The sequence below is a fragment of the Ranitomeya variabilis genome, chromosome 2, assembly GCF_051348905.1.
Source record: "Ranitomeya variabilis isolate aRanVar5 chromosome 2, aRanVar5.hap1, whole genome shotgun sequence".
NCBI classification, from domain to species: Eukaryota; Metazoa; Chordata; class Amphibia; order Anura; family Dendrobatidae; genus Ranitomeya; species Ranitomeya variabilis.
This window is the reverse complement of record NC_135233.1, coordinates 250,524,650-250,537,830: the sequence shown is the minus strand read 5'-3', so window position 1 is coordinate 250,537,830 and position 13,181 is coordinate 250,524,650. Positions and strand designations below refer to the sequence as shown.

General features: G+C 45.6%; 2 protein-coding genes across 7 annotated transcripts in view; one reads left to right on the top strand and one right to left on the bottom strand.

The window, feature by feature from the left end:
• Window positions 1-3,947, bottom strand: part of EXD3 (exonuclease 3'-5' domain containing 3) — a 389,744-nt gene extending 385,797 nt beyond the window's left edge. For 2 of the 6 annotated variants that reach the window (XM_077284569.1, XM_077284573.1), the window contains exons 1-2: window positions 3,831-3,947; window positions 2,146-2,181 (exon numbers count right to left, since the gene is read on the bottom strand). The gene's annotated coding sequence lies outside the window, so the exon portion shown is untranslated. Of the gene's footprint in view, window positions 1-1,773; window positions 1,832-2,145; window positions 2,182-3,684; window positions 3,805-3,830 lie in introns of those variants that run through there. The other 4 variants (XM_077284571.1, XM_077284575.1, XM_077284574.1 and 1 more) reach the window with 4 other exon arrangements.
• Window positions 3,948-3,971: 24 nt separating this feature from the next.
• LOC143805342 (uncharacterized) overlaps window positions 3,972-13,181 on the top strand; it is a 47,799-nt gene continuing 38,589 nt past the window's right edge. Inside the window, exons 1-2 of the mRNA XM_077284579.1 lie at window positions 3,972-4,027; window positions 4,848-5,029. Coding sequence (XP_077140694.1) covers window positions 5,020-5,029 — 10 coding nt within the window. The 5' untranslated portion in view covers window positions 3,972-4,027; window positions 4,848-5,019. The remainder of the gene's footprint in view (window positions 4,028-4,847; window positions 5,030-13,181) is intronic.

Sequence of the window (13,181 nt, the reverse complement as noted above, 5' to 3'; positions counted from 1 at the left end):
TGTGACAAGAATATTTTCTTTAGACAACAGTAACCCTTACTATAAACCTGTTTGCATCCTAATATATTAAACATGGAATGTAAGACAGTTAAGAGGTAAAACCAATGAGAAAAGAGGCCAGGACCCAAACGGTCTCCTCAGGAGAAATGCAATAATGAGCAAAATGCTGTCCTCTCATGTACCTACAATATGGAAGTAGCAGCGTTGTGGATGCTGCGTTCACTGAACCATGCAGATTTACCACATTCAATACATTCATTTGATGACATTTCTGTTACTGAGACTAGCGTCTCCAAAAAAGAAATTGACATGCAGCGGTCCTGAAAGACATGCCGCATGTCAGCGTCCATGAGTGATCCGCAGGTGCACATACACAGAGTGGATATGGGGTGCATAAATATGCAGCATCAAACCCGCAGCCGTTCCTGATCGTGGGTCCTTATCCTTAGGCTGCAACAATTTTTGGCAAGTGAGGACAATACAAATAGGAATACCGAAAACCTATATAGCAAAGCAAACATGATAGAATGGGGTGTAACTATACAAGCATTTGGATTTTTGTACTCAAGTCACAGCTCAATCTACATTTACAGTTTTTCTGCTTCTCTGTAAGTTCCCAGGAGAGGTGTAGTAGCTTTTGGACTTGCAAGGTGCACATAACGTCCTGCTGCTGTGCATTGTGGAAGATGTAGAGTACAGTAAGAACTGTGCGTCATATGTAGAAAAAAAAAACCATAAGTACTCCAACAGTGCAATGCAACACTGGACATTAGAGGGTGCACACGGCGGCACCGGACATTAGAGGGTGCGCACAGCAAAAAAAAGGCCAAAACTTAAAAAATATCAAAAAGCAGGGAATTCATTAAAATACTTCTACTCTCCCCTTAAAGGGAACCTGTCATCAGAAAAAAAGGCTATTCACCTGCAGATATGGGGTTAATCTGGAGGTTAAGGAGATGGTCACACGTTCAGTATTTGACCTCAGTATTTGTAAGCCAAAATGGGGAGTGGAAAAGTATAATAGAAACACGTCACCACTTCTGTATTTATCACCCACTCCTAGTTTTGGCTTCCAAATACTGATGTAAAATACTGACAACATACCGAACGTGGCTTAATAGCGTTACTAACCTGCCCGGCGCCTGCACTTAGCTGAATGCTGTGGGGAGAAAATGAGTTTTATTTCCCCAGCAGCATTTGGTTTCAGTTACGGGGGCAGCGCCTGCGCAGGTTTATTGCTCTAAAGACATAGAGAGGCGGTTGTAACCGCGCTCCTGGCCCTGACTGACACTCCCTATACATTGGGGCCAGGGGCTCAGATACAGCTGCTGCTCTGTATACTCAGAACGGTGACTGAACCTGTGCCGCCTCAGTGACTGAAACTGGAATGCTGCCGGAGGAATAAAGTTCATTTTCTCCCAGCAACATTCAGCTAAGCGCAGGGCAGGTTAATAATGCTATTAACCTGCAGATTAACCCCATATATTATTAGCTTTTTTTCTGGTGACAGGTTCCCTTTAAAATGTTATTCCCATTTTGATATATGGATATTGTCAGATAGCACTTGTAAAAACAAACACTTCTGCACTTTACAGATTATTAAAACTTTCAGCAACTCTTTAGTTATTAACACTTTTCTTTTTGTTTATGGCTCGTTGCTTTGGAAACGGACCACTACTGATAGACAGCAGAAGATGTGCAGTGAATACAAGCTCTCTTTTATTTTTTATGAATTGCTTTAAGCTGGCTAGGATCACTGCACCGAACAGTTACCTCGTAATCTTGGCCAGCTTCAGTGTTTAGAAGAGAGACAGCAGCGGTGGCCGGTCTCCTAGGCAATGAGTTGCAAACAAAGAAAAAACTGTTAATATCTCAAGAACAGATGTAAATTTTAATAAGCAGTATATTACAAAAACTTCTTGTATTTCAGGCACTATCTGACAGATTCTCAAGTATAAACATGGAAATTACCCTTTACATAAAAAATAAATAAATACAGGGGTTTTTTTTAGGGAAAATTGCCCAGTCATACAGCACAGTAGGACGAGGGTTTTGGGAGGGGTCTTGAACAGCTCACTCAACAGCAAAATAAGGGATATCATATCACTATTTACATGCATAGGACTGAAGACTAGAAACTCCTACCTGCTCCACCGGACTCTTCACTGTTACAGAGCCCTCCTGGAAGATAAATCATTTGTGATTACAATGTGATCCCCGCACACCTGACCAGAGATAGATAGATATATATATATATATATATATATATATATATATATATATATATATATATATATATATATATATATATATATATATATATATATATATATATACATACATACACACACAAACACACACATCAGAATAATTAAGGAGCAGCTATAATTCTTCAGGCTTCAGAGCTGAAATCTTCCAGGGTTCCCAGCTAACTGTCCCCCTGCATTACAGGAGTTCAGCTGTCAGGAGAATGTCTAACAACAAGCTTGCTGTTTCCAACAACATCCAATAAAGTAGTGAATGCAGATAAATACGTTCCCCAGCTGTACTGATCATCCTCATATGATACCATTAACGAGGACTGAACTCGTGACAAGTGTAGGGTATATACTAGAAATATGGCCCCCAGCAGAACAGAGTATATAAGGAGACAAGTAACAAGTATGCACACGTCCCTAAAAATGTATGAAAAGTACCAAGCAGAAGCCGAGGTCTTCCAGCGGCACAGAGTATTTCAGGAGAGCAATGTGCTGCTGTTGGAGAGGACAGAGCCACACAGGCCAAGAGTAAAGTCATGAGGGGCATAGAGCAGAATTATCCCCCACTCCCAGCAGCACAGAGTATTTTAGGAGCAGTGTGGTGCTGTGGACAAGGCTGAATGTGACGAGGAGCAGTGCCACGAAAGGCACATAGCCAATGTAGGGTCCCCCAGCAGCACAGAGCATTTCAGGGGAGACATGCACTGAGGTCAGTGAGGTGGTGTCTGGTCATGTCATCATGTGAGGAGGGAATAGGAGCCAGTTTCTGTGCAGCAGACATTCTTCTCTATAGTACAGTCCAGATGTAGTGCAGAAATGAGGACGACATCCCGACATTGCAGCCTACAGGAGAGGACACAGCTCTGTCTGACTCCTGACCAGAAGCCATGGGGGGAACACGCAGCCCAAGTACATGCACGGCTATGGGGCAGGCATTTCTGCCGGAAACTATCCCTTACGGTGTAGCATTGACGGCCACAATGGCCTTTATCCACCTCTCCCTCCCAAAAACAGATTAAGACAATGTAATTATTGGCATTTTTGGATGTCAAGTGAAAATGTCCTTCACACAGTTGCCGTATACCGTCAGGGTCGTAATTATTCCTCACAGGTGCCATTCCCACGTCTTACCTTACAACACAGGACAGGAGACCGGTGACACAAGACACTGAGGTAAAATGGTCAATAAAAATGCCAAATCTGAGGTAAAATTGTTGTAAAAAGTGCAAATCTGAGGGATTTTACAATTTTTATGACCATTTACCTCAGATGTGCCATTTTTATTAATGCTTTACCTCAGATGTGCCATTTTTATGAGTGTTTTACCTCAGATATGCCATTTTTATGAATGCTTTATTGATAAAAAAGGAAAACCTAAGGTAAAATGTTCATAAAAATGGCAAATGTGAGATAAACCCTGCACAACCTGGGCTAGAATGCAGTAGGCACTTCGGCAGCGGCTCCCTCCACCGCCATATTGGTCAGATATTTAATAGCATGCTTCTCCTGGCCTCCACATCCTACAGGGCCCCGGGGCCCCCAATACAGTCCGCCACTCCTTCATATACTCACTTTGTACCCACAGTCCCACACCGCCTTCTTGGTCTGTACACGCCACGTACGATTCCTCGGACCCGGAACCTTTCTACCTGACACTTTGCGCAACCCGGACACTTTTTAGCGACGAACACGGAAGTAACTCTTCTGTCGTTCGGCTTCTTGGTTTCCATAGAAACGTGCTGGCAGTCGTGTTTCTGTCACAGTATATGGTAATAAGTAGCTGTGCACTGAGCTCCATCCGTTACTGCAGTGTATATGGAATGCTCAACTAATTGTGGTCTATCAAACACTAGATGCTGTGGCACTACAAGTAGCATGATGTACACCTGCATCATCATATGACTAATACTGTTTGCATCTACAATGGGAGACTGTGCAGTCTGTGTTCAGCAGACTCCAGGATTAAAGCATGTAATAAGAATATCCGATAATCCGGCTCCTAGAATGGCTCTGGTGCCAGATTAAAGGAATCTATCACTCAGTAGAAAGTCGCTGCTGCGTTCTCCTCTGTGCCAGCACCTTATGAGAAATCCATGTGCACAAGTGACAGTAAAATCTTCATCTGATGCGTTTCAGAACACAATTTCTTGGTCACAGACGTCTGACACATACAAGCGATCCCAGATAGAAAGGTTTTCTGAAGCACGCGCTCTTTATATAATCTCTCCTATACCAAGCGCTGATCTAGTGTAGCCACATAATTCCTAAATAGCCCCTAATCTGTCTCAGAAGCAAAATACAGCAGATCTGTGGCTCCAGACCAAAGGCTGATACAAGAGCGAAGATAACATTTATAAGCTTTCCACATTTTTGTTTATTTCAAAAGAGTTTATGTGAATAGGAGCAGGCATGGTATAAAACTTATATTTACTACAATAGCAAATTTGTATATCTATTCAATTGCAAGAAATGTAAGGTGTAATATGTGGGCTGCACGAAAAGTCAGAATCCGTAGAACCATATCTCAGGTAGCGATAAAAAAGATACATATTTCAGCGGTATGCCGACATTTTGCCACAATTCACACAGGAGATGTCAGCAGCTTAGAAGGAAGAGGAGTTGAAAAAGTTAAAGCCAACATAAGCAATGGAGAGCGGAGAAGACGACTTCTAAGGAGAGAAGCATCTTGGATTTTAGTCCTGCAAACTAGGCAGCCTAATGGAATGAATTCACATCAACTTATCATTCACCACTATTGATTATGAGAGAAAGTAAGTTGTGTGACTATTGTCATTTTTATAAATATGCTGTTTATATTATTTGTTCTTCTGTTGTTCTCTATGTTATGGGTTACATTTTAATCTCACACCTGATTAATTATGTTGTTATTGGAATATGCAAAAAGGGCTTGGTGCTTTAGAAAACCTCTACACTGTGTTCCAAATTATTATGCAAATTGGATTTAAGTGTCATAAAGATTTAATCGTTTTGTTTTTCAAATAAACTCATGGATGGTATTGTGTCTCAGGGCTTAATGAATCACTGAAATCAATCTTAAATACATGTGATAATTAGTTTTCCAGGTGATTCGAATTAAAGGAAAACTACTTAAAAATGATGTTCAACATTATTAAGCATGCCACAGGTTTCAAGCAATATGGGAAATAAAAAGGATCTCTCTGCTGCTGAAAAGTGTTAAATAGTGCAATGCCTTGGACAAGTTTTGAAAACATTAGATATTTCACGAAAACTTAGGAGTGATCATCATACTATGAAGAGATTTATGACTGAAACAGAGTTCATGCAGATAAAGGCATACTGAGGAAGGTTTCTGCCAGACAAATTCATTGAATTAAGAGAGCAGCTGCCAAAATACCATTACAAAGCAGCAAAAAGTTATTTGAAGTTGCTGGTGCCTCTGGAGTCCCTCAAACCTCAAGGTGTAGGATCCTTCAAAGGCTTGCTTTGGTGCATAAAACTACTATTCGGCCACCCCTAAACAGTGATCACAAGCAGAAATGGTTGCAGTGGGCCCAGACATACATGAAGACTATTTTTCAAGCAGTCTTGTTTACTGATGAGTGTCGAGCAACCCTGGATGGTCCAGATGGATGGAGTAGTGGATGGTTGGTGGATGGCCACCATGTCCCAACAAGGCTGCGACGTCAGCAAGGAGGTTGAGGAGTCATGTTATGGTCCAGAACAGCTGGTAGGGCCCTTTAAGGTTCCTGAAGGTGTGAAAATGACCTCTGCAAAGTGTATAGAGTTTCTGACTGACAACTTTCTTCCATGGTATAAAAAGCAGAAATGTGCCTTCAGGAGCAGAAGCACCTTCACGCATGACAATGCACTATCTCATGCTGTCATGCTGCAAAGAATACATCTGAGTCATTGGCTGCTATGGGCATAAAAGTAGATAAACTCATGGTGTGGCCACCATCTTCCCCTGACCTCAACCCTATAGAGAACCTTTGGATTATCATCCAGCAAAAGATCTATGAGGGTGGGAGGCAGTTCACATCAAAACAGCAGCTCTGGGAGGCGATTCTTACTTCATGCAAAGAAATACAAGCAGAAACTCTCCAAAAACTTACAAGTGTAATGGATGCAAGAATTGTGAGGATGATATCAAAGAAGGGCTCCTATGTTAACATGTAGCTTGGCCTGTTAGGATGTTTTGGAGTTAAATAGCTTTTTTGTTCAGTGAATGTGACCTCCTAATGCTGCAAATTCTTCAAATGAGCATTTTCAGTTCTTTAAAACATATCAAATGTTTAGAAATTCTACTGTGCCTAATAATTTGGAACAGTGCATTTTGAGTTTTTATTCATTTTAGAGATTATACTGTTATCATTGGGAGGTTTCTTCAATAACATTCGATGTATACTCTATCGGGTGATGACTTTTATTAGACTGACTGTCATTTGCACCAACCATTTAGGAAAATCTGAGAAAAACGTCATTTGCATAATAATTTGGAACATAGTTTATAAGGGTATGTTTCCACGTTCAGGAAACGCTGCGTGTTTGATGCTGCGTAGAGCTGCAGCGTCAAACACGCAGCATCCAGATGTTACAGCATAGTGGAGGGGATTTCATGAAATCCCGTCTCCACTATGCATTAAAAGACGCATGCGGCAGACCCGCGGAAACAGACATGCGGCGCGTCTTTTCAGAATGCAGCATGTCCTTACAATGCTGAAACAACGCAAGGACAACGCAGGTGACCAGCCAGTGACCTCAGGTGCAGATTTGGTCAGGATTTTACCTGAGTGAAATCCTGACCAAATCCTGATGCAGTCCTGAACGTGGACACATACCCTAAGGTTACATTCTCATGATGAGCTTTGGGTGCAGTTTTGACGCAGCATCTTAGGGTATGTGTCCACGTTCAGGATTGCATCAGGATTTTGTCAGGATTTTACGCAGGTAAAATCTGCACCAATTCTGCACCTGAGGTCACTGGCAGATCACCTGCGTTTTTCATGCGTTGTTTGAGCATTGTAAAGACATGCTGCATTTTGAAAAGACGCGCCGCATGTCCATTTACGCGGGTCTGCCGCATGCGTCTTTTAACGCATAGTGGAGACGGGATTTCATGAAATCCCCTCCACTATGCTGTAACATCTGGACGCTGCGTGTTTGACGCTGCGGCTCTACGCAGCGTTTCCTGAACGTGGAAACATACCCTAAGGGTACGTGTCCACCTTCAGGATGGCCGGCGGTTTGGACGGAGCGGCAAACCCGCTCCGCCCCCTTCTGTGACGCGATGATGCTGGATGTGTTCATTGCACACATCCGGCATCATCGCACCCCACACATAAGGCCCTGTGATATACCTTGCGGTGGCACAGCGTCGCCGCAAGGTATACGGACATGCTGCGATCTAAAAAGACTCGCAGAATGTCTGGAATCGCAGGGCCGCCGGGTGCGTGTTGCCATGCATAGTGGAGACGGGATTTCATGAAATCCCCTCCACTATGCTGTAACATCTGGACACTGCGTGTTTGACGCTGCGGCTCTGTGCAGCGTCAAACACGCAGCGTTTCCTGAACGTGGAAACATACCCTTATAGTTCCAGCAAAGCAGGTGGGATTTACAGAACTCTCCTGCCCACTGTGCTTCTTTTTAACACAATGTAAACTGACTATTTATATTTCAAATCCGCAGCTTGTCAATTTCTCTCGCGGGGACGCTGAGTTTTCTGTGCAGAGTTTAAAAAAACGTGGACTGTTTATATGTGTCAGATATCCAGCGTCGGACTGGAGCACCTTGGGCCTACCAGAGAAAATCATTCTTGGGGCCCACTATGTAGCTACATAGAAATAAATACAAGACCACCAATTGTGTGGTAAAACACGCTAATATCAGGGTATAATATAAGCTAGTACACGTCTTAATTATGTAGCAGGGGTTAGGGTAGAATCATAGAGGGGTAAGCCCCCTCATAGAATATAATGTTGCCCCCTCATAGAATATAATAGCCTCCCTCATAGAATATAATGCAGCACCCCACAAAATATAATGCAACCCCCTCAGGTATAACGCAGTCGCCACCATAGAATATAATGCAGCCCCCCTCATATAGTATAATGCAGCCCCCCATAGAGTATACTGTAGCCCCCTCATAGGGCATAATGCTGCCCCCTCATATAGTATGATGTAACCCCCCCATAATATAATGTAGTCCCGAGAGAATAATGCAGCCCCTCCCATAGAGTATACTGTAGCCCCCAGAATATAATGCAGTCCCTCCACAGAATATAATGTAGCCCCCTCGTAAAGTATAATGCAGCCCCTCTCCACCCCATCATTGTCCTCATCACCACCTCCATCATTGCCTTTCCCCCCACTACCCCCATCACTGTCCATTCCACCACCTCCATCATTACCTCCCCCCACCGCCATCATTGCCCATCCCTTCCTTCATTGCCTCCCCCCACCATTATTGCCCATCACCTCCATCATTGCCTCCCCCACCATCATTGCCCATCACTGCCAACCCTCACCATCATTGCCCATCACCTCCATCATTGCCTCCCCTCACCATCATTGCCCATCACCTCCATCATTGCCTCCCCCCACCAACCATCATTGCCCATCACTGCCATCATTGCCTCCCCCACCATCGCCTATCACCTCCATCAGTGCCTCCCCCTACATCATTGCCCATCACCTCCATCATTGCCTTCCCCACTATCATTGCCCATCACTTCCACCATTGCCCATCACCACCATCATTGCCTCCCCCCACCACCATCATTGCCTCCCCCACCACCATCATTGCCTATCACCTCCATCAATGCCTCCCCCCACCATCATTGCCCATCACCTCCATCATTGCTTCCCCCACCATCATTGCCCATCCCTGCCTCCCCTCACCATCGTTGCACATCACCTCCATCATTGTCTCCCCCCACTGCCATCATTGCCCATCACCTGCATCATTGCCTCCCCCACCACACCTCACACACACACAGCACCGCATCTCTCACACTCACACACAAATCACCGCACCACATACACACGCAGGTACACAGCACAGCTCACCTCCCCGCAGCAGCAGCATATCCCAGCAGCCTCTTCCTCGCCGGCAGCTTTCTGTCTGAGACAGCGCGCTGGATGATGACGTCATCCAGCTGGACTGTCTCAGACAGGAAACAGGACGCCAGGATGTGCTGCTCTGTGTGCTTGCGTGTGTGTGTGTGTGTGGTGCGGTGCTTTGTGTGTGTGCGCATGTGTGTGGTGGGGCTTTACATGTGGGCAGTGTTAGCTGCATCCTGCGGCTAACGCTGCCCGCTATTAAAGAGAAATGATGAATGATGCCCCCTGAAGAAGCAAGCCGACGCGAAACGTGCGTTGGGGCTGCGGCGGTGACTCCCCTAACACCGGCTCTTTTATGGGTAAGAGTGATGCCTACCGCGCTGGATGGTATATGAGATGATTGGGCTAATGGATTCCCTCGTGGGGTCCAGGTACATCCCCTCACACTAGTGAGGTAATATAGTGGGCTCTTCTACCGTAAATATGCACTAATAGCACTTTATGAGCAATACTGCCAGTGTTATAGTGGGTTTCACTGCTGCTATTTTTCAGTGTTCTATGAAGGTCTTCTCACTGTTTTCAGTTATGTGTTTTTATTTATTGTGATGTATTAATTTACTAATAAAATTTGTATTTTACAAATCCTTAAATGGGACTTCAACTCCGTATTTTTCTCTTCGGTTTATATTAAAGAGAAATGGTATTCACGCCTCTTCACGCCCATAGGGGCGTGGGGAAGCGTGAATATGCATTTTGCTTTAGCAGCGGGGACAGGATCCTGTCTCCAGCTGCTGCTACTGGCACAGGGCGGGCCCCCTTGACTCAGGGGCCCCATAACCACTGGCTGGGGGCCCCTGGAGCAGTGGGGGCCCTAGGCAGCTGCTGGCCAGTATGCCAACAGGTGTCAGTGCCTGGGCCCACCGGAGAATCCTCCAGTTCTCCGGTGGGCCAGTCCGAGCCTGCAGACATCTATGACTTAAGACTTGAATTCTGAAACGCGTTTAACCCCTTCCCAACATGTGCATCTTTTATTGTGTAACAGCTGCCAAACATAAAAACCCTGGTATCGCTGTAGTCGCATCGACCCGAACAATAAAGTAATCTAATCACTTATACCACAATACCACAAGAGCAATGGCATAAAAAACAATAAAACCAATTCTTCACCTGCCGTTGATTTGTTCATTCTGCCTTCCAAATATCGCAGTAAGGCTCAGCTCACATTCATCCTGGGCTCTGAGCTAAATGCTTACAACGGGGTTTCTGTGTAAATCTCTGAAATAGATGATTCAAAACGGAACCCCCGGTGGAAGATCCCCTATAATGAAGCAGATGGAGGCACTGTAGATGACATCTGACCTGTGATCTGGCGGTGTCAGCCTTTTCAGGCGTTTATAGAAGCGCAGTCCGCCACAGTTTTGTACACTTGTGAAAAGAAGGACACAGCTGTGAACAGACAGAGTCCAGAGTAAGGCCGGCGTCACACTAGCGAGTTTTACGGACGTATGAGCGCAGAAAATACATCCGTAAAATACGCATAACACACGGCCCAATGATTCTCTATGGCCCAGCTCCTATCAGCCGTATTTTACGGATCTGTATTATACGGTCTTCTACGGCCATAGAAAATCGCAGCATGCTGCGTTTGTCACCGTATTGCGCAAAAAAATCGCCAATGAAAGTCTATGGGGGCGAGAAAAATACGGATTACACACGGACCAGCAGTGTGACTTGCGAGAAATACGCAGCGGTGTTAGTGAAAAGCCGGTAATTCAATTGCCGGCTTTTCATTTCTCCTTCACAAACCCGACAGGATATGAGACATGGTTTACATACAGTAAACCATCTCATATCCCCTTTTTTTTTTGCATATTCCACACTACTAATGTTAGTAGTGTGTATGTGCAAAATTTCATCGCCTGATAAGAACAGCTGCCTATTGAATGACAACAAAAAGAGATCTTGAAAACATCAGTAAATGATATAGAAAGTATACCGTAAAAATGTTTATTGTTCTTAAAGGGATGTTCTGGGTGCTGTAAATGTTGTATTTTTTACAAGAAACACTTTACTTCATTGGGGTAAATAAAAGAAGAATGTGTGATGAATCAGGGTATGTGTCCACGGTCAGGAAACGCTGCGTTTTTGACGCAGCGCTGAGCCGCAGAGTCAAAAACGCAGCGTCCAGATGTTACAGCATAGTGGAGGGGATTTAATGAAATCCCGTCTCCACTGTGCATTAATAAACGCATGCGTTTTTCTGTTTTTTTCAGAACGCAGCATGTTGCTACAATGAGCAAAACACGCAGGAACACCGCAGGTGACATGCCAGTGACCTCAGGTGCATTTTTGGTCAGGATTTTACCTGCATAAAATCCTGACCAAAGCCTGAAGCAAACCTGAACGTGGACACATACCCTAAGGGTATGTTTCCACGGTAAGTAAACGCTGCTTGTTTGACGCTGCAGCGTCAAACAAGCAGCGTCCAGATGTTCCAGCATAGTGGAGGGGATTTTAGGAAATCCCGTCTCCACTATGCGTGGAAACCCGCACGCGGCGGCCCTGCGACTCCGGACATGCTGCGCGTCTTTTAAGATCGCAGCATGTCCGTACACCTTGCGGGGACGCAGCGTCCCCGCAAGGCATATCACAGGGCCCTATGGCGAGGGGTGCGATGATCCCGGATGTGTACTGTACACATCCGGCATCATCGCGTCCCAGAAAGGGGGCGGGGCTTAGCGCCGAGCGGCTTCGCCGCTGCGGCGATACCGCCGCCCCTCCGGACCGTGGAGCCATACCCTAAGGGTATGGGTCCACGTTCAGGATTGCATCAGGATTTGGTCAGGATTTTTCATCAGTATTTGGAAGCCAAAACCAGGAGTGGAACAATTAGAGGAAAAGTATAATAGAAACAAATGCTCCACTTTTGCATTTATCACCCACTCCTGGTTTTGGCTTACAAATACTGATGAAAAATCCTGACCAAATCCTGATGCAATCCTGAACGTGGACACATACCCTTAGTCTGAGATCGATCCGGATGCAGCGACTCATCCTCGTACTGCGCAGATGCTGAGGTTGCAACTTGCATCATAACTATGGGACGTGCATAGTAATTGCTGGGCGGCTGTAGATGGAGGCGATGGCGTGTGATGTGTTAACAGGTTGGGAGCCAGCATCAAACCCTGCAATTATGCAGACGGTCCCACGCTGTGGATCAGCTGAGTGTGTGTCATCACTGTGCGGAGGACTTCTTTAAGTTTTGGATATTTTTATATTAGCCGCTCCACCTGCAATTGAGGTCCCCACATGTTCTCTCAGCGGCAGCCTCCCTGGACCGGAGAGCAGTATGAAGCCAGGTGACTGCTAAGTGGTTGTGGAAGGTGCCATATGTGATGTTATCTAAGGGTATGTGCACACGTTCAGGAAACGCTGCTTGTTTGACGCTGCGCAGCGCTGCAGCGTCAAACAAGCAGCGTCCAGATGTTCCTGCATAGTGGAGGGGATTTGATGAAATCCTGTCTCCACTATGCGTGGAAACCCGCACGCGGCGGCCCTGCGACTACGGACATGCTGCGCGTCTTTTCAGATCGCAGCATGCCCGTACACCTTGCGGGGACGCAGCGTCCCCGCAAGGCATATCACAGGGCCCTATGGGAGCGAGCGATCATCCCGGATGTGAAGAGTTAACACATCCGGCATGATCGCGTCCCATTGGGGGCGGGGCTTAGCGCCGAGCGGCTTCGCCGCTGCGGCGTTCCCGCCGGCCATCCTGAACGTGGAGACATAGCCTTAGGGTATGCGCACACGTTGCGGATTTGCCTGTGGAATTTTCTGTGCGGAATCTGCATCTCTTCGCAGGAAACACGGCTCAAAATC